At 39.7% G+C, this 27,773-nt stretch overlaps 1 protein-coding gene across 1 annotated transcript in view; it reads right to left on the minus strand.

Moving 5' to 3' along the window:
- Nucleotides 1-380: 380 nt before the first annotated feature.
- The window catches only part of LOC131933513 (voltage-dependent calcium channel subunit alpha-2/delta-3), a gene marked incomplete at its 5' end in the record, with an annotated part of 35,577 nt that continues 8,184 nt past the window's right edge, over nucleotides 381-27,773 (minus strand). The window contains 25 exon segments of the mRNA XM_059290260.1: nucleotides 381-612; nucleotides 885-1,122; nucleotides 1,307-1,356; nucleotides 1,627-1,679; nucleotides 3,077-3,158; nucleotides 3,710-3,780; nucleotides 4,513-4,581; nucleotides 5,068-5,255; nucleotides 6,132-6,241; nucleotides 6,583-6,663; nucleotides 11,329-11,418; nucleotides 12,722-12,839; nucleotides 13,995-14,068; nucleotides 14,986-15,040; nucleotides 15,176-15,252; nucleotides 16,520-16,578; nucleotides 18,724-18,804; nucleotides 20,286-20,426; nucleotides 20,748-20,822; nucleotides 21,172-21,267; nucleotides 23,504-23,560; nucleotides 24,336-24,500; nucleotides 25,612-25,661; nucleotides 26,323-26,401; nucleotides 27,062-27,178. Coding sequence (XP_059146243.1) covers nucleotides 381-612; nucleotides 885-1,122; nucleotides 1,307-1,356; nucleotides 1,627-1,679; nucleotides 3,077-3,158; nucleotides 3,710-3,780; nucleotides 4,513-4,581; nucleotides 5,068-5,255; nucleotides 6,132-6,241; nucleotides 6,583-6,663; nucleotides 11,329-11,418; nucleotides 12,722-12,839; nucleotides 13,995-14,068; nucleotides 14,986-15,040; nucleotides 15,176-15,252; nucleotides 16,520-16,578; nucleotides 18,724-18,804; nucleotides 20,286-20,426; nucleotides 20,748-20,822; nucleotides 21,172-21,267; nucleotides 23,504-23,560; nucleotides 24,336-24,500; nucleotides 25,612-25,661; nucleotides 26,323-26,401; nucleotides 27,062-27,178 — 2,508 coding nt within the window.

Here is a 27,773-nt window from a genome sequence, read left to right on the forward strand (position 1 = left end):
TGTAGTAGGTATAGTAGGTGTAGTAGGTGAAGTAGGTATAGTAGGTGTAGTAAATGTGGCGAGACATAGCCCTGAACACGCCCTAAACTGCCAGGTTTCAATGGGGACTTGACGTTTTAAACAAGGAAGCAAACTTTACAGGGGCCCCAATGTCAGGGGCCCCATTGTTTGAGAGGAATTTTTAAATTGTTAGGTGTTGCCGTTAAGTACTTTCTGCCGGGATATAAATCACATATGAACGACATGATGCTTTAGAAGCTAAATACCCCACCCATTCAGTTAAGATAACCCCCACCCATCCCTTAAGATACCCCACCCATCCCTTAAGATACTCCACCCATCCCTTAAGATACCCCACCCATCCTTTAAGATTTAAAGAGTTAGCTACAAGTCCAGTACTGTAAACCTATAGTCGAGTCAGTGGCCCTGTAGTTTGGAAGGATATAAATAATTTCCACCGGCCGGATGTCAAAGGAAAACAGCTGGTCGTCGCTGCTGTAGTGCAGCAGGTGGCTGCTGTTCTCGGCGCTGTCGTTGGAACAGCTGACACAGCTGACGTCCATGACAACAAACATCATGTTGGTCTCGTTCATCCACCTGGCCTCATAGAACCTGGAGACATCGTCAATTGGTGGTTTATGTAGGTCATGTCCCACTTTGCGGTTTATGTAGGTCATGTCCCACTTAGTGGTTTATTTAGGTCATGTCCCACTTTGTGGTTTATGAAGGTCATGTCCCACTTAGTGGTTTATGTAGGACATGTCCCACTTTGTGGTTTATTTAGGTCATGTCCCACTTTATGGTTTGTGTAGGTCATGTCCCAATGTGTGGTTTATGTAGGTCATGTCCCACTTTGTGGTTTATGTAGGTCATGTCCCACTTACTGATTAGTCTTGGAGCTACACTGAGAGACGCAGTCAGCGAAGGCTTGGCTTTTGTTCCTAGCCTGCAGCTCCTGGTGGTTGAGCATGTAGCGCTTGAGACTGTTGGAGCACTGACGCTGGTTGAAGACGTAGTCGCCCTCGAACCGCTCGTTCAGATCTATGTCGATGACGAAATTACACAGCAGGAACTTGGCCAGGTGGTCTTCGGCGTCGACGTTCTTCTCACACTGCTCTTTGTCTGTGGACAACGGTAGTGGTCAGTTGAGGGCTGGACAACACAATCATGTGGCGACAACACAATCATGTGGCGACAACACAATCACGTGGCGACAACACAATCATGTGGCGACAACACAATCATGTGGCGACAACACAATCATGTGGCGACAACAATGTGGTGTTGACAGCAATGTCTGGCTTACCTCCACCAACTGAAGGCAAAAAACTCAAGACATTCCAGTCCGATAAAAATCTGAAAAAAAGATCAAAATATTGTGTATCGAACATAGAATTCCCTGTTAAATTGATGATATTTAGTTTGAGTAGGATTCACAGAACACACAAGCATTGCTTCTATGTCACGCTGTAAAACGATAACTGACGGAATGAAACACTACCCAGCGACTGACATTATTGTTTATGTAAATGTAAGTATACATCATAATGTAATGTATATATAAATAAATGCTTGAATGTACATGTGGGTATAGAACTACCACACATGAATAAACAAAGGACTTACAAGACGAATTCAGAAATCAGCCAGAAAAAGAATCTGGAAATCATCTGAAGTGGCTGAAACAAAGATAGTTGTGGTCACATTTAAAAAGCTTTTATTTTGTTCACAATGTTTTCTTTGTTTATGTTTATGGGCTTATGTAGTATATACTTTATTTAGAATAAATTATTAAAAAGTGAAAAAAACTTAAACACCTTTATAATAATAAACTTAAAAATGCACTGAGAATATGAAAATAAAACTAATATTAGCTGTCTTAAATAAGAGCTTAGGTCGCTAAAATATGTAAGAGATCGCATGAGCTACCGAAGTTTTTATTATAGGAAATACATTTTCGATCTCATTCTTTCAGTACATTAAAAAGTTTATTGTTAATGAGGTTTTATATTTGTTTCAATCAAAGGCAAGATGTCTTTGTCTATGTGTGCATGTAAATATCTTTGTCTATGTCAGTGGCGGAACTAGAAAAAAAGGGCCACCCCGCAAAAAAATTTTTTAGCCCCCCCCCCCCATATATATATATATATATATATATATATATATATATATATATATATATATATATATATATATATATATATACATATATATATATAGGCCTATATATGATATGGTATATATACAATCACAATATACGAACATAAGATACTCATTATACTGGCCTGTTCGGGATTTGAGATACATCAATTTAAAAAAATTTCAACTTCATGTCAAGTGAGTTAGTGCAATAGTGTGTTTTGTAAAAATCAGTTTTAATTAATTTCTGATAGAAACCATCTTAGCCTTCAGTCGGTCAAAAATGATATAAAACATTAAAGCTTTGTATAAGTAATGGTGTCTCGTGTTATGTTTATTTTTATGGTTTTTTTTTTTGTATTTATATTATTAATTTTTTAAATATTATTGATTTGTACATTTTCTTTTTATAGCATGTCATTCTTTAGTAATTACTTATAAAAAAAAATAATTAAGAGAAGTAAATGGTTTTTTAATTTGTTTATAACAAATCTATTAAAAGGAGCTTATGATCACCCCTATTTGACTATTTTTTTAAAAAAAAAGGGGAAATAAGTCATGGAAGTGGTTGGAACATTTGCTTATCTTTGATAAGTTTAATTGTAGGAGAAAGACTCGGCTTTCACAGTGGTTTAAAAGCAAAGGGAAAAAGAATATACAAAAGCGTGGGGTGGTATCTATAGAATAAAGATAATCCAACCGCAGCTACGGTAATTTTTTACAAAACAACCAAAAGTCAAAAAATAAAAGATAATTTAATTTTTTTATTACTATAAATTTTTTTTTTTTTTTTTTTTTTTTTTTTTTTTAATTATTGTCGGCTCTGGGCCCCCTAAATGGCGTAGGCCCCCCCCCCCCCCGCATTGCGGGGTCTGGCGGCACTGTAGTTCCGCCCCTGGTCTATGTGTGCATGTAAATGTCTTTGTCTATAACTTACATTTCTGGTGCTACTTGATGCACTGGATTTTTTCATGTCGACTTTGATTTCACAAGTACTTTGATAATCTGTAATCTGGATTCTGTTGGGAAAAATGGTATGCGTGTGGGTTACGTGGTGTGTGAGTGAGGTGGTGTGTGGGTGAGTGGTGTGGGTGAGGAGGTGTTTGGGTGATGTGGTTTCTGGGTGGTGTGGTGTGTGAGTGAGGTGGTGTGTGGGTGAGTGGTGTGGTTGAGGTAGTGTATGAGTGAAGTGGTGTGTGGGTTAGGTGGTGTTTGGGTGAAGTGGTGTGGGTGACGTAGTGTGGTTTCTGGGTGGTGTGGTGTGTGGGTGAAGTGGTGTGTGAGTGAAGTTATGTGGGGGTGAGGTGGTATGTGGGGGAGGTGGTGTTTGGGTGATGTGATGTGGTGTGTGGGTGGTGTGGTGTGTGGGTGAGTGGTAAGTCTTTAAAATGAAACGAATTATGTGGTAATGATGGTGTCATTCATTTCATGTCATTTAGATGTAACTCAGATGACATATGAAGTTGATTTCATTGTGATGCCAATGATTGATGTGATGTCTTCAGATTTCATATGGCATGAAGAGTGACATGTAATGACGACTGTCATGTCACTAAGGGCGACTACTCACACTTTGAATATGTTGTCATTTAGCAGCGCCCTCATGAGCCGTCCATTATGTTGACCCAGGAACATCCCGGTCTGAAAGATAGGACATTATCTTCAGCTAAACTATGGCTGTGTGACATTATCTTAAGTTAAACTATGGCTGTGTGACATTATCTTCAGCTAAACTTTGGCTGTGTGACATTATCTTCGGCTAAACTATGGCTGTGTGATATTATCTTAAGCTAAACTATGGCTGTGTGACATTATCTTCGGCTAAACTATGGCTGTGTGACATTATCTTCAGCTAAACTTTGGCTGTGTGAGACATTATGTTCAGCTAAACTATGGCTGTGTGACATTATCTTCAGCTAAACTTTGGCTGTGTGACATTATGTTCAGCTAAACTATGGCTGTGTGACATTATCTTAAGCTAAACTTTGGCTGTGTGACATTATGTTCAGCTAAACTATGGCTGTGTGACATTATCTTCAGCTAAACTTTGGCTGTGTGGCATTATGTTCAGCTAAACTTTGGAATTTTACAAATGTATGACGTCACAAGCATGACATCACTGACATCATGTCCCAGAAGTGACATGACCTTGTAAAACCTATTCTAGAGGTCGCGTGACCTTGTAAAACCTGTTCTAGAGGTTGCATGACCTTGTAAAACCTGTTCTAGAGGTTGCATGACCTTGTAAAACCTGTTCTAGAGGTTGCATGACCTTGTAAAACCTGTTCTAGAGGTCGCCTTGTGAAACCTGTTCTAGAGGTCGCCTTGTGAAACATGGCCTGTTATTTCTAAATGTGATGGTTTGCCACCTACCCCATTTCTGTCGTGTTCTGAAGAAATCAAAATGTAACCGTTGTGATCCACTAGGTAACACAGGAAGTTCTGCACAGAGAAATACACAGGTTAACATTCATGGTTAACATTCATACAGAGGTTAAAATTCATACAAAGGTTAACATTCATGGTTAACATTCATGGTTAACATTCGTATAGAGGTTAACATTCATACAAAGGTTAACATTCATACAAAGGTTAATATTCATTCGGATGTTAACATTCATAACATTCAATGTTAAGATGTGAAGTATTTGTATTCAAACCTAACACAAGAAACATCAAGAAATAACAATAATTGGGGAGTGGGTGGGGGGGGGGGGGAAGTATAAGCGGAGTAGACTAAAACAATGACCCAGGATACAATCTAGAGTTGACACACCCCTGACCCCACGAGCGAGGCTGACCTCTGACCCCCCCCCCCCCCGAGCGAGGGTGACCCACGAGCGAAGCTCACCTCTGACCCCCCACGAGCGAGGCTGACCTCTGACCCCACGAGCGAGGCTGACCCCTGACCCCACGAGCGAGGCTCACCTCTGTGTCCTTACAGGTGTACTGACAGTTGTTGGTGCAGGAGAAGACCTGCTGCTCGAAGATGTCGTAGAAGGCGCTGTACTGCATGGTGAAGGCCACGACGGCTGCCGGCACTTGGGCTGATCTGTTGAGTCCCACCAGCTCAGCCGTTGCTATGGTGACGTAGCTCGTGTTGATGTCAATCGGCCCTAAGACAAGAGAGACTGTCTAAATCCTTGGCACAGTCACGTTTTTTACAAGCTTTTATTGAGTTCGCAACGTCTGTTTGTTTGTTTGTTTGTAGTTTGTTTGAGGGTTTGTGGCAGCTCTTGTAAGTTTAGACCCATTTCTAATGCATCGATTTCGTTCAAACTTTCCAGATACGTTCAGTTCTTACGGCAATCCAAGTCTATCATTTTTTAAATTTAATTAGATGTTTAATTAGTCATTAAAATTAATTAAACGGTTTCGAAACTAAGGGAAGATAACACAATTTAATTACTTGATAGATTACTATATTCAATAACAGAACTTGAACTATAATGAAGTTTAAAATCTTAGGCGACACCCTAATACGGACGGGTGCTTTCGTCATCAGATAATCGTCTTTCAGATATCGCGAGCTAAAGATTGTGTTTTGAAATAAATATTTTAAGTCGTGTCGACGTCATAAATTAGGAATAACTAAAAAGATAGAAAATAAAATAAATATAAAAAAAAAACCTTAGTAGCAATAAGCTTTTAAATTCACTGAAAATAATAAAATAAATCTAATTTGCTTTCTTTAATAAAAGCTTCGGTTGTTCGTGAGATCTTTTATACATTTTAGCAACAAAAGCTTTTATTAAAGAAAGCAAATTAGTTTTATTTTCTTATTTTCAGTGAATTTAAAAGCCTTTTGCTATAAATGTTTTTATACTTATTTTTTAATGTGAGATCAGTCAAATTTGGTTCTATAAGATTATTTACCAATTAGCCAAAGCATAAGTTTCGTCACTGTTATAAAAAAACGTAAAACGTCAGGCATATAGGGTCATGGGTCAGGTGTATTTGATACAGTGGCCATCTATTCAAACTTGACTTACTTTGAGACATGACAACCGGACCAGTGAAGACAAATCTGTAGCCTTCTTCCCAGGCGTCCACAGCCATCTGGTAGTAAAAGCTCTGGATGGTATCCAGTTCTACATCAAATCTAGGCAAGAATCAACATGGTCTAGGCAAGAATCAACATGGTCTAGGCAAGAATCAACATGGTCTAGGCAAGAATCAACATGGTCTAGGCAAGAATCAACATGGTCTAGGCAAGAATCAACATGGTCTAGGCAAGAATCAACATGGTCTAGGCAAGAATCAACATGGTCTAGGCAAGAATCAACATGGTCTAGGCAAGAATCAACATGGTCTAGGCAAGAATCAACATGGTCTAGGCAAGAATCAACAAAGTCTGAGCAAGGTGTGGTGTATTTCATGTTTGAGTGCTAAAGTTCAAAGACTAGCTCTAATGAAGATGCTCCGAGTGAAAGGGTGCCTTACGGTTCTAGAGGGTCTTGGGAGCTGCTCAGGACGCTGGTCAAGCCGGTGCTGGTTCCTATCCAGATGTTCTTGATGCCGTACCTGGAACAGAGACAAAAACATTCAGAGGACATTCATAGGACATTCATAGGACATTCATAGGACATTCAGAGGACATTCATAGGACATTCAGAGGACATTCAGAGGACATTCAGAGGACATTCATAGGACATTCATAGGACATTCAGAGGACATTCAGAGGACATTCATAGGACATTCAGAGGACATTCATAGGACATTCAGTGGACATTCATAGGACATTCAGTGGACATTCAGTGGACATTCATAGGACATTCAGTGGACATTCAGTGGACATTCATAGGGCATTCAGAGGACATTCAGAGGACATTCAGTGGACATTCATAGGACATTCAGTGGACATTCAGTGGACATTCATAGGACATTCAGAGGACATTCAGTGGACATTCAGAGGGCATTCAGAGGACATTCAGAGGACATTCAGTGGACATTCAGAGGACATTCAGAGGACAAAGAGTTCATTTATTTCATTCGATTCTTTTCAAGTCTGGAGTTGCTACAGACACCTACCTGTCTCACACAACTAACTAAGACACCTACCTGTCTCACACAACTAAGACACCTACCTGTCTCACACAACTAAGACACCTACCTGTCTCACACAACTAAGACACCTACCTGTCTCACACAACTAAGACACCTACCTGTCTCACACAACTGGCTAAGACACCTACCTGTCTCACACAACTAAGACACCTACCTGTCTCACACAGCTAGCTAAGACACCTACCTGTCTCACACAACTAAGACACCTACCTGTCTCACACAACTAAGACACCTACCTGTCTCACACAACTAAGACACCTACCTGTCTCACACAACTAAGACACCTACCTGTCTCACACAACTAAGACACCTACCTGTCTCACACAACTAAGACACCTACCTGTCTCACACAACTAAGACACCTACCTGTCTCACACAACTAGCTAAGACACCTACCTGTCTCACACAACAAAGACACCTACCTGTCTCACACAACTAAGACACCTACCTGTCTCACACAACTAAGACACCTACCTGTCTCACACAACTAAGACACCTACCTGTCTCACACAACTAAGACACCTACCTGTCTCACACAACTAAGACACCTACCTGTCTCACACAGCTAGCTAAGACACCTACCTGTCTCACACAACTAAGACACCTACCTGTCTCACACAACTAAGACACCTACCTGTCTCACACAACTAAGACACCTACCTGTCTCACACAACTAAGACACCTACCTGTCTCACACAACTAAGACACCTACCTGTCTCACACAACTGGCTAAGACACCTACCTGTCTCACACAACTAAGACACCTACCTGTCTCACACAACTAAGACACCTACCTGTCTCACACAGCTAGCTAAGACACCTACCTGTCTCACACAACTAAGACACCTACCTGTCTCACACAACTAAGACACCTACCTGTCTCACACAACTAAGACACCTACCTGTCTCACACAACTAAGACACCTACCTGTCTCACACAACTAAGACACCTACCTGTCTCACACAACTAAGACACCTACCTGTCTCACACAACTAAGACACCTACCTGTCTCACACAACTAAGACACCTACCTGTCTCACACAACAAAGACACCTACCTGTCTCACACAACTAAGACACCTACCTGTCTCACACAACTAAGACACCTACCTGTCTCACACAACTAAGACACCTACCTGTCTCACACAACTGAGACACCTACCTGTCTCACACAACTAAGACACCTACCTGTCTCACACAACTAAGACACCTACCTGTCTCACACAACTAAGACACCTACCTGTCTCACACAACTGAGACACCTACCTGTCTCACACAACTAAGACACCTACCTGTCTCACACAACTAAGACACCTACCTGTCTCACACAACTAAGACACCTACCTGTCTCACACAACTAAGACACCTACCTGTCTCACACAACTAAGACACCTACCTGTCTCACACAACTAAGACACCTACCTGTCTCACACAACTAAGACACCTACCTGTCTCACACAACTAGCTAAGACACCTACCTGTCTCACACAACAAAGACACCTACCTGTCTCACACAACTAAGACACCTACCTGTCTCACACAACTAAGACACCTACCTGTCTCACACAACTAAGACACCTACCTGTCTCACACAACTGAGACACCTACCTGTCTCACACAACTAAGACACCTACCTGTCTCACACAACTAAGACACCTACCTGTCTCACACAACTAAGACACCTACCTGTCTCACACAACTGAGACACCTACCTGTCTCACACAACTAAGACACCTACCTGTCTCACACAACTAAGACACCTACCTGTCTCACACAACTAAGACACCTACCTGTCTCACACAACTAAGACACCTACCTGTCTCACACAACTAACTAAGACACCTACCTGTCTCACACAACTAAGACACCTACCTGTCTCACACAACTAAGACACCTACCTGTCTCACACAACTAAGACACCTACCTGTCTCACACAACTAAGACACCTACCTGTCTCACACAACTGGCTAAGACACCTACCTGTCTCACACAACTAAGACACCTACCTGTCTCACACAGCTAGCTAAGACACCTACCTGTCTCACACAACTAAGACACCTACCTGTCTCACACAACTGAGACACCTACCTGTCTCACACAACTAAGACACCTACCTGTCTCACACAACTAAGACACCTACCTGTCTCACACAACTAAGACACCTACCTGTCTCACACAACTGAGACACCTACCTGTCTCACACAACTAAGACACCTACCTGTCTCACACAACTAAGACACCTACCTGTCTCACACAGCTAGCTAAGACACCTACCTGTCTCACACAACTAAGACACCTACCTGTCTCACACAACTAAGACACCTACCTGTCTCACACAACTAAGACACCTACCTGTCTCACACAACTAAGACACCTACCTGTCTCACACAACTAAGACACCTACCTGTCTCACACAACTAAGACACCTACCTGTCTCACACAACTAAGACACCTACCTGTCTCACACAACTAGCTAAGACACCTACCTGTCTCACACAACAAAGACACCTACCTGTCTCACACAACTAAGACACCTACCTGTCTCACACAACTAAGACACCTACCTGTCTCACACAACTAAGACACCTACCTGTCTCACACAACTAAGACACCTACCTGTCTCACACAACTAAGACACCTACCTGTCTCACACAGCTAGCTAAGACACCTACCTGTCTCACACAACTAAGACACCTACCTGTCTCACACAACTAAGACACCTACCTGTCTCACACAACTAAGACACCTACCTGTCTCACACAACTAAGACACCTACCTGTCTCACACAACTAAGACACCTACCTGTCTCACACAACTGGCTAAGACACCTACCTGTCTCACACAACTAAGACACCTACCTGTCTCACACAACTAAGACACCTACCTGTCTCACACAGCTAGCTAAGACACCTACCTGTCTCACACAACTAAGACACCTACCTGTCTCACACAACTAAGACACCTACCTGTCTCACACAACTAAGACACCTACCTGTCTCACACAACTAAGACACCTACCTGTCTCACACAACTAAGACACCTACCTGTCTCACACAACTAAGACACCTACCTGTCTCACACAACTAAGACACCTACCTGTCTCACACAACTAGCTAAGACACCTACCTGTCTCACACAACAAAGACACCTACCTGTCTCACACAACTAAGACACCTACCTGTCTCACACAACTAAGACACCTACCTGTCTCACACAACTAAGACACCTACCTGTCTCACACAACTGAGACACCTACCTGTCTCACACAACTAAGACACCTACCTGTCTCACACAACTAAGACACCTACCTGTCTCACACAACTAAGACACCTACCTGTCTCACACAACTGAGACACCTACCTGTCTCACACAACTAAGACACCTACCTGTCTCACACAACTAAGACACCTACCTGTCTCACACAACTAAGACACCTACCTGTCTCACACAACTAAGACACCTACCTGTCTCACACAACTAGCTAAGACACCTACCTGTCTCACACAACTAAGACACCTACCTGTCTCACACAACTAAGACACCTACCTGTCTCACACAACTAAGACACCTACCTGTCTCACACAACTAAGACACCTACCTGTCTCACACAGCTAGCTAAGACACCTACCTGTCTCACACAACTAAGACACCTACCTGTCTCACACAACTAAGACACCTACCTGTCTCACACAACTAAGACACCTACCTGTCTCACACAACTAAGACACCTACCTGTCTCACACAACTAAGACACCTACCTGTCTCACACAACTAAGACACCTACCTGTCTCACACAACTAAGACACCTACCTGTCTCACACAACTAAGACACCTACCTGTCTCACACAACTAAGACACCTACCTGTCTCACACAACTAAGACACCTACCTGTCTCACACAACTAAGACACCTACCTGTCTCACACAACAAAGACACCTACCTGTCTCACACAACTAAGACACCTACCTGTCTCACACAACTAAGACACCTACCTGTCTCACACAACTAAGACACCTACCTGTCTCACACAACTAAGACACCTACCTGTCTCACACAACTAAGACACCTACCTGTCTCACACAACTAAGACACCTACCTGTCTCACACAACTAAGACACCTACCTGTCTCGATGTGTCGTCACGAAGCAGCGTTGTTTTTCCTCAGACCTTGTGTCCTCCCGTGAGTTGACCCAACACTTGTCATATTCTGACCTGACAAATACAACTGACATGTCATACTCTGACCTGACAAATACAACAACTGACATGTCATACTCGGACCTGACAAATACAACAACTGACATGTCATATTCGGACCTGACAAATACAACAACTGACATGTCATACTCGGACCTGACAAATACAACAACTGACATGTCATATTCGGACCTGACAAATACAACAACTGACATGTCATACACGGACCTGACAAATACAAATGACATGTCACATGTCATACTCGGACCTGACAAATACAACTGACATGTCACTTGTCACTCTCTCTATAATGTGCAATTGCTTTTTTAATCAAACAAAAGAATGTAAATCCATTTTATCTTCTAACCCTTTACATAAACTTTTGTATCCACAAAATTGACACAAAGGTTTGATTGTAGGCCACTTACATAAACTTTTGTCCACTTACATAAACTTTTGTCCACTTACATAAACTTTTGTCCACTTACATAAACTTTTGTCCACTTACATAAACTTTTGTCCACTTACATAAAATTTTGTCCACTTACATAAACTTTTGTTTAATTTACATAAACTTTTGTCAATTTACATAAACTTGTGTCCACTTACATAAACTTTTGTTTAATTTACATAAACTTTTGTCAATTTACATAAACTTGTGTCCACTTACATAAACTTTTGTCCACTTACATAAACTTTTGTATCCACAAAATTGACACAAAGGTTTGATTGTAGTCCACTTACATAAACTTTTGTCCATTTACATAAACTTTTGTCCACTTACATAAACTTTTGTATCCACAAAATTGACACAAAGGTTTGATTGTAGTCCACTTACATAAACTTTTGTCCACTTACATAAACTTTTGTCCACTTACATAAACTTTTGTTCACTTACATAAAATTTTGTCCACTTACATAAACTTTTGTCTATTTACATAAACTTTTGTCAATTTACATAAACTTTTGTCCACTTACATAAACTTTTGTCCACTTACATAAACTTTTGTCAATTTACATAAACTTGTGTCCACTTACATAAACGTTTGTCTATTTACATAAACTTTTGTCCACTTACATAAACGTTTGTCTATTTACATAAACTTTTGTCCACTTACATAAACTTTTGTCAATTTACATAAACTTTTGTCCACTTACATAAACTTTTGTCAATTTACATAAACTTGTGTCCACTTACATAAACGTTTGTCTATTTACATAAACTTTTGTCCACTTACATAAACGTTTGTCTATTTACATAAACTTTTGTCCACTTACATAAACTTTTGTCAATTTACATAAACTTTTGTCCACTTACATAAACTTTCTGTTGGTGTTGCCTGTGATGTGACTAGTCTGCACACCCTCCCAGACTTTAGAATATTCCAGAACAATGTCCATGTCTTTCCTCAACCTGAGCATGTGCTCTTGATCGCCTGGGGATCACGTGAATTTGTCATTTGTCAGTGATGTGTCAGTGATGTGATGTGTCAGTGATGTGTCAGTGATGTGATGTGTCAGTGATATGATGTGTCAGTGATGTGATGTGTCATTGATGTGTCAGTGATGTGATGTGTCAGTGATGTGTCAGTGATGTGTCAGTGATGTGATGTGTCAGTGATGTGTCAGTGATGTGTCAGTGATGTGATGTGTCAGTGATGTGATATGTCAGTGATGTGATGTGTCAGTGATGTGTCAGTGATTTGATGTGTCATTAATGTGATGTGTCAGTGACGTGATCTGTCAGTGATGTGTCAGTGATGTGTCAGTGATGTGATATGTCAGTGATGTGATGTGTCAGTGATGTGATGTGTCAGTGATGTGATGTGTCAGTAATGTGATGTGTCGATGTGTTAATGATGTGTCAGTGATGTGTCAGTGATGTGTCAGCAATGTGATGTGTCAGTGATGTGATATGTCAGTGATGTGATGTGTCAGTGATGTGATGTGTCAGTGATGTGTCAGTGATGTGATGTGTCAGTGATGTGATATGTCAGTGATGTGATGTGTCAGTGATGTGATATGTCAGTGATGTGATGTGTCAGTGATGTGATATGTCAGTGATGTGATGTGTCCGTGATGTGATGTGTCTATGATGTGTCAGTGATGTGATGTGTCAGTGATGTGATGTGTCAGTGATGTGATGTGTCTATGATGTGTCAGTGATGTGATTTGTCAGTGATGTGATGTGTCAGTGACGTGATCTGTCAGTGATGTGATGTGTCAGTGATGTGTCAGTGATGTGATGTGTTAGTGATGTGATGTGTCAGTGATGTGTCAGTGATGTGTCAGTGATGTGATGTGTCAGTGATGTGATATGTCAGTGATGTGATGTGTCAGTGATGTGATGTGTCAGTGATGTGATATGTCAGTGATGTGATGTGTCAGTGATGTGATGTGTCGATGTGTTAATGATGTGATGTTATGTGTTTTGATGTTTCAATTATTTGATGTATCAGTGATGTGTCAGTGATGTGTCAGTGATGTGTTAGTGATGTGTCAGTGATGTGGTTTTTCAGTGATGTGTCAGTGATGTGTCAGTGATGTGTAAGTGATGGTGTCAATGATGTGTCAGTGGTGTAATGACTTACATAGAGCCTCAATGGATATGTTCTGGCAAATATCTTTCATTTGAAAATAATGTTCTCCATCAGAGCAATAGATCCTGAAATAGAAACCAGTCCGTATAAAAAAGATCATTAAAAATGATCTAATGATCTATTTAACAACTTATTCTAAACGTCATGTCCTTAATTGAACTCAACCAATTGGCCAACTGACTGACTGACTGACTGACCAACTGACCAACTGACTGACTGACCAACTGACTGACTGACCAACTGACTGACCAACTGACTGACTGACCAACTGACTGACCAACTGACCAACTGACTGACCAACTGACCAACTGACCAACTGAATGACTGACTGACCAACTGACCAACTGACTGACTGACTGACCAACTGACTGACTGACCAACTGACTGACCAACTGACTGACTGACTGACCAAGAGACTGACAAACTGACCAACTGACTGACCAATTGACTGACTGACCAACCGACTGACTGACCAACTGACTGACTGACCAACTGACCAACTGACTGACTGACTGACCAACTGACTGACTGACCAACTGACTGACTGACCAACTGACTGACTGACTGACCAATTGACTGACTGACCAACTGACTGACCAACTGACTGACCAACTGACTGACCAACTGACTGACCAACTGACTGACCAACTGACTGACTGACCAACTGTCTGACTGACCAACTGACTGACTGACCAACAGACTGACTGACCAAGAGACTGACAAACTGACCAACTGACTGACCAATTGACTGACTGACCAACCGACTGACTGACCAACTGACTGACTGACCAACTGACCAACTGACTGACCAAGAGACTGACAAACTGACCAATTGACTGACTGACCAACTGACTGACCAATTGACTGACTGACCAACTGACTGACTGACAGACCAATTGACTGACCAACTGACTGACCAACCAACTTACTGACCAACTGACTGACCAACCAACTGAATGACCAACTGACTGACGTGACTTACCAGGCTGAGAAGTAAAATTTGCTGTACTTGGACTTGGCTTGATCCTTGCACAGTTCTATCAGAAACAAGATGGTGTGGTGGGTGGGGTGAGGCGAGGTGGGGGTGGGGGTGTCAATTATTTTAACAATCTTTAGTTTCAGACATGATACAATCTGCAACATTGAACACATAATTTGATCTTAGAACTTACGGTCAAAACTCCGTAAACTGCTGTCATCTAATTTAATGTATCGGGAACCATAGCCTTCGGGTAGAGCAAACACCAATCTAGGGGAACATACAAACAGGAAGTAGAACAAACACCAATATAGAGGAGGGAACATACAAACAGAAAGTAGAACAAACACCAGTCTAGAGGAGGGAACATACAAACATAAAGTATAACAAACACCAGTCTAGAGGAGGGAACATACAAACATAAAGTAGAACAATCACCAATATAGAGGAGGGAACATACAAACAGAAATTAACAACCAATTCAATGGAGGCGAGCGAGTTGACGAGATTCCTTCTATAATGTTGTTGACATGGAGTAAAAACGTGCTTTTTAGATTTAGACCGTAAAAAAAAATAAAAAATAAAAACTTAAGCCTAAAATTAATTTAGAAATTTTATATTTTTAGAATAAATGCTATAGAAGTTGCAAATCCAGAGAACTTGAAAATAATTTGTTGAGTTTAAGGCTACATCTCTATTTATTTTCATCAAGCCTAAGTTTAAACCGGATGTTTCACTTTCGTAAGACAAATATTGATTGGCTGTACAGTAACTTAGTGATCGATAACTATTTGTTTACAAAACTTTGCAGATCAAGTTTTTAAATAACAATGCAAATTTAAAACCCCATGACCGAGTTTTCTATTTTTAGCTTACAATGTGTACAATAAAATCTATGCCGGCCTATCCAATAGCAGGATGCCATTGTTTATGTCGCCATTACACGTGAAAACCAAATTGTTTTTGCTTTTTTTTTAAATTTTATTTAGTTACCGAAAATATTAAAAACATCAAATACGTCCAATCTTTAGTAAAGTCCAAATATAACCAGAAAGACAGGATTTTATAACCATATTAATTGTAACTACGCCGTGCAAGATTTTTAAATTAATTTATGCACCTCTCAAATACCTTTGAGACTTTTCTCGCTCGTGTCCATTGTTGAAATATTTTTGAACATTTGAATACACACCCACACCCAACAGAGTGTAATAGTACATGAGTTGACAGAGCGCAATTGTACATGAGTTTTCTTGCTCTACATTTTGACTCTAAGTAATCTAAATACTCATCCTTAACCCTAACCCTTATCCCTAACCCCTATCCCTAAACACTGTCCGCTGACCCCACCCCTAATCCTAACCCCTAACCCAACCTTTACCCTAACCTCTAACCCCTAACCCCTAACCTATAATCCAACCCTTACCCTAACCACTTGCCTCTATCCCCTACACACTAACCCCTAACCTTAAACACCTAAACCCTAACATCTAAACCCTAACCCCTAACCTCTAACCTTTGTTTTTTTCCCAATTACCTGAATGTGTCGGCTACCTCCATAAACAAGTAATTGTTTTTTCTTTCTTTCGCACGTCTCTAAAAAATATTCAGAAATACAATTTTTTTAAGTAAATCGTTAGATTCAGTCGCTAAAAAATATTCAGAAATTCATGTTTTTACAAGCTTTTATTTTACTCAATTCCTCGTCAGTCTGTCTGTCTGTCTAGATCGAAACGTCCGAGCGAAATTGCAGGCACTTCTACCTGACAGATACGGTTCGTAGTTGGCACGTGGGTCAAGACATGAAGACAATGCATCATTACATTCAATTTATGTGTTATGTTTGCGTTTCTTTTTTGTGTGTGTTTTGGTTTTGATTGGTTTTGGTTAGGATCGGCAATGCCGGGTATATAATGCTTACTAAACATACATGTCATGGTCCTTTACAGATAGGTATGATATAAAAAATTATTATTTAAGGTGTTATAAAACACATTTCATTTTCCAAACTTACAGTGTTAATTGATGACATTGCGTTAAAAAAATTAAAGAAAATGTATCGCCCTTCCCAAAAAAATCTATTGTGTCTGAACATTATTTACTTTAAGTCATTTAGCACTCATCACATCCCTGGATAAATAAGAAAAACACAATTACTTCCCTTTTTAAAAAACTGTTACATCGGGGAAAATTTACTTTTTATTACTTTCTTTTGGTGTTGGGAAAAAAATAATTACATAATTAGCGTGGATTGATAAAGTGCAATGTGGTAGGTACTTTAAATGCTGCCTTTTATTTATTTTATACACTGAACGTTCTGTTTACTAATTATTATTTTTAATCATTTAACAGTTTTGAAGCCAGCTGATTACCAAAAACACATGTCACGGTCCTTTAAAGATGGGGTTTTTCACATAGGCCAGTGCAGGGCCTGGCCGGGACGGCTATGTGTATATATATATATATATATATATATATATATATATATATATATATATATATATATATATATATATATATATATATATATATAATACTCTAGAAATACTCTTATAAATATAAATTTCTACATTTTTCCCACGTTTTCTTTAACTTGCTTTCTCTGTGTGTTTATTTGTTTGTCTTTCCAATCAAATCTTGCGATCGAAATTTCTGGCACTTCCCAGTTAGCTAGCGCGCTGAAATTTTCAGGGAAGCTTTCTTTTGGATGACCATTGAATATTCAATTGTTATTATTACTAAATTGATCAATGGAAACATTTTATTGAGCATTTTAGACCGCTATATAATCTATATATATAATTCTCCTCTGCTAGCCATTAGAAAAAAAACCAGCGACGCGTACCTCGCGCGCAGTGAAGCGAACGATCACATGTCGCCACAGGCTTAGGGGCAGAGAATTTAGCTTGAACCGAGTTTAAACTTACAGGAGGTAGGCCAGTTTGGGGGAGACGATATGGTCGAGTGGTTGGGCACACGATTGCTATCCCACTCGACACGGGTTCAAATCTATGTGTTCTAGTCAGTAACGTATTCAAACAACGTGTTTTTTACGAGTTGTCTTTTTACGAGTTGTCTTTTTACGAGTTGTCTTTTTACGAGTTGTCTTTTTACGAGTTGTCTTTTTACGAGTTGTCTTTTTACGAGTTGTCTTTTTACGAGTTGTCTTCGTTTACCCAAAAAAAGTGAAAAGATAAAATCGATAGCAAGATTTTAATGCAAACAAACAGACAAAGACTAAAAAGTAGAAAATAATAATCATTAAAAAAGTTTTAAAAAACCCACGTTTTCTGATTGAACTAAAAAGTAGAAAATAAATGCTATAGGCCCTACATCACAATAATGCAAGCGATCACTCTACTATAAGCGAGCAAAAACGTGGGGCGCCGTGATTTTCTTACAGTTTCTAATACTGTTGACTCTCTACAAGCTCCCTAATAAAAGTCAATAGTATTATCTAATCAATAGTAATATAACTTTTACTTCGGCGCCCCACGTTTTTCATCGCTTATAGTAGAGTGATCGCTTGCATTATTGTGATGTAGGGCCTATAGCATTTATTTTCTACTTTTTAGTTCAATCAGAAAACGTGGGTTTTTTAAAACTTTTTTAATGATTATTATTTTTACCAACCATATCGTTAGTGTGACCTTGACCAACCATATCGTTGGTGTGACCTTGACCAACCATATCGTTGGTGTGACCTTGACCTACCATATCGTTTGTGTGACCTTGACCTACCATTTCGTTGGTGTGACTTAACACACTAGCCGGCGTCATGTTGTAGCCGCCAGACTTGCTGGTCAAAAGATAACGTCGTAGCTGCAACAAGAGGTCAAAGGTTAATGACAGTTGGTCAACAGTTGGTGACAATTGGTGACAGTTGGTGACAGTTGGTCAACAGTTGGTGACAATTGATCAACAGTTGATGACAGTTGGTCAACAGTTGATGACAGTTGGTCAACAGTTGATGACAGTTGGTCAACAGTTGGTGACAATTGTTCAACAGTTGATGACAGTTGGTCAACAGTTGATGACAGTTGGTCAACAGTTGGTGACAGTTGGTCAACGGTTAATGACAGTTGGTCAAAGGTTGATGACAGTTGGTCAACAGTTGATGACAGTTGGTCAACAGTTGGTGACAGTTGGTCAACGGTTAATGACAGTTGGTCAAAGGTTGATGACAGTTGGTCAACAGTTGATGACAGTTGGTCAACAGTTGGTGACAGTTGGTCAACGGTTAATGACAGTTGGTCAACAGTTGATGACAGTTGGTCAACGGTTAATGACAGTTGGTCAAAGGTTAATGACAGTTGGTCAACAGTTAATGACAGTTGGTCAACAGTTGGTGACAGTTGGTCAACGGTTAATGACAGTTGGTCAAAGGTTGATGACAGTTGGTCAACAGTTGATGACAGTTGGTCAACAGTTGGTGACAGTTGGTCAACGGTTAATGACAGTTGGTCAAAGGTTAATGACAGTTGGTCAACAGTTAATGACAGTTGGTCAACAGTTAATGACAGTTGGTCAAAGGTTAATGACAGTTGGTCAACAGTTAATGACAGTTGGTCAACAGTTAATGACAGTTGGTCAACAGTTAATGACAGTTGGTCAAAGGTTAATGACAGTTGGTCAACAGTTAATGACAGTTGGTCAACAGTTAATGACAGTTGGTCAACAGTTAATGACAGTTGGTCAACAGTTAATGACAGTTGGTCAACAGTTAATGACAGTTGGTCAACAGTTAATGACAGTTGGTTAACAAAGACATTTGCTGGCAATAAGTGCTGGACAAGGTGTAGCTGGACAAAAAGTGAATAAAACTTTGCTTGTTCTACGTGTCTGATTTGTTCAACAGGACCACACTACACTGCTATGTGATGTAACACTTGATCTATACGAACATACGTTATATGACCAAATTACGCAAGATCAAATGCCACACGACCAACACGACCTGATGTCACAAGACCAACACGACCTGATGTCACACGACCATATGTCACACGACCAAATGCCATATGGCCAGATGTCACACGACCTGATGTCACATGACCATATGCCACATGACCAGATGTCACATGACCAGATGTCACACGACCTGATGTCATATGACCATATGTCACATGACCAGATGTCACATGACCTGATGTCACATGACCAGATGTCACATGACCAGATGTCACATGACCATATGCCACATGACCAGATGTCACATGACCAGATGTCTCATGACCAGATGTCACATGACCAGATGTCACATGACCAGATGTCACATGACAGATGTCAGACACACAACTTACAGGATGATCCTTGTCCCAACCCGGGCCGTCTTGTAGGGTCAGCTCGACCTCGGACAGCTCGATGGAGTTGTAGTTGGGGCGGATCCTCAGAGGGCGCTCCTGGTTGCGGAGGTCTTCGCCCTTCGGAGGGGTGGGGCTGTGCTGGGGGAACAATGACAGTGCTCATGTGCAATTGATTCAATGACAGTGCTCATGTGCAATTGAGTCAATGACAGTGCTCATGTGCAATTGAGTCAATGACAGTGCTTATGGGCAATAAATTCTACAATTATATTGGTCTCACAATTTATGGGACTTCTAAAGGTGAATATAAGATGTAAAGAATTATACACGATAAATAAGATTTGCATGAGTTATGGAACTTACAAAAGGCCGATAATCTGGATGAAATAATGCATGAGTTATGGAACTTACAAAAGGCCGATAATCTGGATGAAATAATGCATGAGTTATGGAACTTACAAAAGGCCGATAATCTGGATGAAATAAGACGTAGCCGTGATTGGTAATACCAAAAGCGTAGCCATGAACGCCCAGCTAAAACATAATTAATTACAAGTTAATTAACATTATCATTTTTTTTAAATTAAAGATTATTTTTTTAAATTACAGTTAAGGTATGAGTAGTTTAAACATCAAAAACAAAAATACAAAATTGTTGGATACAAGTTTTGTTTGAACGTGGGTAACATCTTGATGATATCCCACAGACACACACACAAACAGACAGAAAGACAGACACTCACCTTGAACGTGGGCAACATCTTGATGATATCACATAGACACACAAACAGACAGAAAGACAGACACTCACCTTGAACGTGGGCAACATCTTGATGATATCCCACAGACACACACACAAACAGACAGAAAGACAGACACTCACCTTGAACGTAGGCAACATCTTGATGATGTCATTGATCCTGATATCAGTCCCGACAACTCCGATCAAGTTTCTGTCTGGCACCTCTTCTAGCTCACCCTGGTGTATGGACATTTTAATGTTATGGACATTTTGATGTTATGGACATTTTGATGGTATGGACATTTTGATGTCATCCCCTCAATATTAGTAAGGTATCCAATAGATACTAAAATGACCCACGCTTTTCTTTATAGTTATTTAAATAGTAGTGTATAATTTATTTTTTACTTTTTTTAGTGCATGGTTACATAAAAGTTTGTTATTACAACGTTTTTTATGAAATTTGTTTAGCTTCACAGATCATGTAATTAAAAAATTCAAGGATTGTATTCTTTATCTAGGTCTAGAGCAGGGGTCTCCAAACTTTTCAGTCCGAGGGCCGCATTAACTATCGAATTTCAGTTCGGGGGCCAGTTTCTTCCAGGCATGTCGTGATTTTTCTGAGCAAAAGTTCCTCAGCCATCACTAACAAACGTTTTTTTCCGTGGACAAAAAGATCTCCGCGGGCCGGATGAGAGGACCTCGCGGGCCGCATTCGGCCCGCGGGCCGTAGTTTGGAGACCCCTGGTCTAGAGCTACCGTAACACTAGGCTTAAGCCAGCCGTAGATTCTAGATCTACATATCTAGATCTACCGTTATCTAGATCTAGATATCTAGATCTACCGTTATCTGGATCTAGAATCAATGTCAATAATGAGTTTCTATACTTAACTATTTCAGTTATTTTATATAAATCTTTGTTTGTTTAGCTATGGAATTGGCTTATTTGGGATAGAATTTAATTTGAAACAATAGGGCCTATTCGCGTAACTCACGTTTATTACGCTGACCCTACGTGAAGTATCCCACTCATTTTGCACATAATCGGAAGTGCCCAGTGTGACCTACTTAAGTCTTATTTTTCCACTAGACTCATGTGATAGTATTCACAACTGTGTTCGTGTGACTCGTGCTGTGGCTCCATCACCAATGGTCCTTAACATTGGTGTCAACATCCCATAATTTTAGAGTAGTACATAAAGGAGGAATTTTCTTAGCACGAGGAGCCCAATAGACACCCACAGAGAGAGAGAGAGAGAGAGAGATTAAGCAGTAATTATCTCCAAGTTCCAGTGTATTCAGTATTTTTTCTGTGTTTTATTTTAATAACGTGTTGGTTGTGGTGATAACTTAGGTATCTTATCCAATGTCAGTATCTTAAGTGTTTTATTTCTGAAATTGTAAGTTCGGTTTTTCATTATTTTATATTTTTTGCATAGTATTTTATTATTTAGACTTGTTTGCTTTTAAGAAGGTTTTAGATTGATTAAAAGTTTTATTGGTTTCAGAAGATCTTCGTAATTGTATTTAACCCTAGACATTAGATTCGAGTCTACGAAGAGTTTTTGTTCCTAGAACCATTCCAAAAGAATTCGGGAGTTACGTAATACCAGCTAGCTGAGATGATAGTGTAATAGTTGCCATACGGGTGGTACGGGTTCGAGACACATGGTGTCTATATTAAATATTTTTTATAGATGTGAATGATAACGTTGCCTATAGGGACTTGGCGGGACACGGGGCAGGTGAAGTAGAGTTATCAGCATATAAAGGGATAGCGTGATCAGACCCATGCTCAGCAGAAATCGAAGTTTTTAAAAGACAAAAACATGTTGCCAGAGGTGTGACGTCTTTTTGAATGTGGGGTCTGACTTTTTGTAAAGATATGCGACAGTGGGAAGGAAGGGGAAAGATAAAAATTGTCAAACAAACATGACGTCATTTATAGATTACTCCCAAAACCTCCGGCTATTCGAGAATAACGGGTCGTCTAGTAGATAAAGAAAATTCTGATTTGTTGAAACATTTAAATTCTAAAAATTATTATTCAGAAAGTATTTGATAAATTTTAAAATTTACAAAGATAAAAATAAAGTGTTAGATAGAATTACAAATTTAGAAAATTTCAAGAAAGAATAAAAATGAGAAAAGAATTCCTAAAATTTCAACAAATAATTAAAATGAGAAAAGAATTCCTAAAATTTCAACAAAGAATTAAAATGAGAAAAGAAATCCTAAAATTTCAACAAAGAATTAAAATGAGAAAAGAATTCCTAAAATTTCAAGAAAGAATTAAAATGAGAAAAGAATTCCTAAAATTTCAAGAAAGAATTAAAATGAGAAAAGAATTCCTAAAATTTCAAGAAAGAATTAAAATGAGAAAAGAATTCCTAAAATTTCAAGAAAGAATTAAAATGAGAAAAGAATTCCTAAAATTTCAAGAAAGAATTAAAATAAGAAAATAATTCCTACCACTTTATCTCTGACGTCATAGACGGGCATCGAGAAGGACATCACTAGACCTAGACCCTAGGGACATTTCAAACATCAAGTTAACATCAGGTGCACCAACATCAAGTTAACATCAGGGGCACCAACATCAAGTTAACATCAGGTGCACCAACATCAAGTTAACATCAGGTGCACCAACATCAAGTTAACATCGGGTGCACCAACATCAAGTTAACATCAGGCGCACCAACATCAAGTTAACATAAGGTGCACCAACATCAAGTTAACATCAGGTGCACCAACAACAAGTTGATATCAGGTGGACCAACAACAAGTTTATATCAGTTGCAACAACAACATGTTTATATCAGGTGCACACCACACGTTTATATCAAATACATGAACAAGTTTATATCAAGTGCACGAACAACAAGTTTATATCAGTTGCACGAACAACAAGTTTACATCAGGTGCACCAACAACAAGTTTATATCAAGTAGGCTACATGTACAAGTTTATATCAAGTGCACGAACAACAAGTTTATATCAACAAATGACAATTCTAAAGATCAAGTTAAAGTTGTAGGTACGGACATGTAATGTTTAAAAAAAGGGGGGGGGGGCGGATACTGTGTAGGTCTAAGTATGTATGTGTATATATTGTATGTGTGTATGTTTCTGTATGTGCGCCTATTTGTGTGGCTATTTGTGTATGTATGTATGTGTATATATGTGTATGTATTGTATGAATGTATGTATGTGTATCTTTCTGTATATGTGAGTCTATGATATATGTATGTGTATTTTGTGAGTTGGTTGACGTCTGGGTGGGATTTGAACCAGGAACTCTCACCTCGTATGTCGACTGGTCGTCGTAGTTAGCGTCCAGATGGTGAGGTCGTGAGATGGGGATCTTGATGGGATTCTTCTCGGTCATGTAGTCCAGGTAGACCGAGCTCCACACCTTATGTTCGACCTTCTTCAGTGCCAGGGGCCGGCTCAACACTTTGATGTATTTCTGTTGGGCAAAGTTTGATGTATTTCTGTTGGGCAAAGTTTGATGTATTTCTGTTGGGCAAAGTTTGATGTATTTCTGTTGGACAAAGTTTGATGTATTTCTGTTGGGCAAAGTTTGATGTATTTCTGTTGGGCAAAGTTTGATGTATTTCTGTTGGGCAAAGTTTGATGTATTTCTGTTGGACAAAGTTTGATGTATTTCTGTTGGGCAAAGTTTGATGTATTTCTGTTGGACAAAGTTTGATGTATTTCTGTTGGGCAAAGTTTGATGTATTTCTGTTGGACAAAGTTTGATGTATTTCTGTTGGGCAAAGTTTGATGTATTTCTGTTGGGCAAAGTTTGATGTATTTCTGTTGGACAAAGTTTGATGTATTTCTGTTGGGCAAAGTTTGATGTATTTCTGTTGGGCAAAGTTTGATGTATTTCTGTTGTTGGACAGGACAAAGTTTTTTGGGCCTCGATCGATTGGAAAACCTGACCTTGACCTTTCGATCCGGTCAAATTGTCCCTTTTAAATGTCCCCAAAGTTTATCCCTTTTAAATGTCCCCCAAAGTTTGTCCCTTTTAAATGTCCCCAAAGTTTGTCCATTTTAAATGTCCCCCAAAGTTTGTCCCTTTTAAATGCCCCCCAAAGTGTGTCCCTTTTAAATGTCCCCCAAAGTTTGTCCCTTTTAAATGTCCCCCAAAGTGTGTCCCTTTTAAATGTCCCCCAAAGTTTGTCCCTTTTAAATGTCCCCCAAACTAAAATGGCTGAATCTGATGCCATTTTGTTTTCGATTGTTGATAAACCCGGGGACAACAGCTGAGGAGATGGGGTGCATGTAGGGCAGGGTGGCACGCTAACAAACCCAACAGTCACAGGTGGGAGGGGGGTTACCCACGGGTCTAACTGGTAACATGGGTGAGAGAAATGTGGTAACCCACGTGTCTAGCTGGTAACATGGGTGAGAGAAATGTGGTAACCCACAGGTCTAGCTGATAACATGGGTGAGAGAGAGGGAGAGAGAGAGAGAGAGGGAGAGAGAGAGAGAGAAAAAAATAAATAAACCCCACAGATATATAGATCTATTTTTAGAATACATCGTTTCGAATGTACCAGAAGAAAATCTACCTGAACATTTTCTTGAACGTCTGCTCGCGTTGATATGTGAGTAAACTCCCCTGAATAGAAAATGGTCGAATTACTTCAGTAAACACACACTTAAACACACACTTAAACACACCACACCCCCACAAACACACACCAAAAGCCACACACCTTTATTGACATAGAGCATTACACAACAAACTCAGACGAAACCACATACACCACACACACAAGCACACACACACACACAGACAACTAAACACACAATCATTCATACACAACCACACATACACTACCACACACAACCACACACAACCACACATACACAACACACAACCAAACATACACAACCACACACACAACCACAACCACACACACACAACCACAACCACACACAAACACAACCACACACACACAACCACACATACACAACTACACACAACCACACACACACGACCACACACACACACACACACACAACCACACACACACAACCACACATACACAACTACACACAACCACACATACACAACTACACACAACCACACACACACAACCACACACACAACCACACACACACAACCACACAACCACACACACACAACCACACACACACACAACCACACACACAACCACACACACACAACCACACACCACAACCACACACCACAACCACACACCGCAACCACACACACACAACCACACACACACAACCACACCCACACGACCACACACCTTTGTTGACACACGCCATCCATTTGGTCTGCCGATTCTCTGGGACTTCCTTGCCGATGAGAAATGTGAAAACACGAGTCTGCAAAATATCTTCAGTCATAAGTCAAAATATCTCCAGACATAAGTCAAAATATCTCCAGTCATAAGTCAAAATATCTCCAGACATAAGTCAAAATATCTCCAGACATAAGTCAAAATATCTCTAGTGATAAGTCAACATATCTTTAGTCATGTGTCAACATATCTTCAGTCAGAGGTCAAAATATCTTGAATTCATAATATCGTAAGACAAAATATCTTCAAAATATATAAAGTATATTAATAATTAATAATACTTTTTTTCATGAATTCAACAGATATAGTCATTTTAGTCAATTAAGTCTAATATCTTGAGTGAGAATTTTCAGTCACCAACCGGATCATTTCTAAACAAAACGTCTAAGACAACCAAGTGGTCATCTAATCTCTAAACAAAACGTCTAAGACAACCAAGTGGTCATCTAATCTCTAAACAAAACGTCTAAGACAACCAAGTGGTCATCTAATCTCTAAACAAAACGTCTAAGACAACCAAGTGGTCATCTAATCTCTAAACAAAACGTCTAAGACAACCAAGTGGTCATCTAATCTCTAAACAAAACGTCTAAGACAACCAAGTGGTCATCTAATCTCTAAACAAAACGTCTAAGACAACCAAGTGGTCATCTAATCTCTAAACAAAACGTCTAAGACAACTGACCAGTTTGTGAGGCCAGTTGAATCTATAAAAAACTTGTTCAAAATTTTCCGGCGCTCCGTCAGTGACGATGATAATTGCTCTGTTACACAGCGTCTGACCTCCGAACTCTGCCTCCTCCTGTCAGGGGTCAAATACAGACAAAGTTAGGGACTAAAATACAGACAAAGTTAGGGACTTAAATACAGACAAAGTTAGGGACTTAAATACAGACAAAGTTATGGACTTAAATACAGACAAAGTTAGGGACTTAAATACAGACAAAGTTAGGGACTTAAATACAAAGTTGGGGACTTAAATACAGACAAAGTTGGGTCCATAAATACAGACAAAGTTGGGGACTTAAATACAGACAAAGTTAGGGACTTAAATACAGACAAAGTTAGGGACTTAAATACAGACAAAGTTGGGGACTTAAATACAGACAAAGTTGGGGACTTAAATACAGACAAAGTTAGGGACTTAAATACAGACAAAGTTAGGGACTTAAATACAGACAAAGTTGGGGACTTAAATACAGACAAAGTTAGGGACTTAAATACAGACAAAGTTAGGGACTTAAATACAGACAAAGTTGGGTCCATAAATACAGACAAAGTTAGGGACTTAAATACAGACAAAGTTAGGGACTTAAATACAGACACAATGTGAGTGTTTATTGAAAGGCTTAGGTCAAGAGTTCCCCTAACCCAGGGGTTCCCAACCCCGTGCCCGC

This window comes from Physella acuta, unplaced genomic scaffold (genome assembly GCF_028476545.2).
Source record: "Physella acuta isolate Inbredline_101_S28 unplaced genomic scaffold, ASM2847654v3 ptg002537l, whole genome shotgun sequence".
Taxonomy (NCBI): Eukaryota; Metazoa; Mollusca; class Gastropoda; family Physidae; genus Physella; species Physella acuta.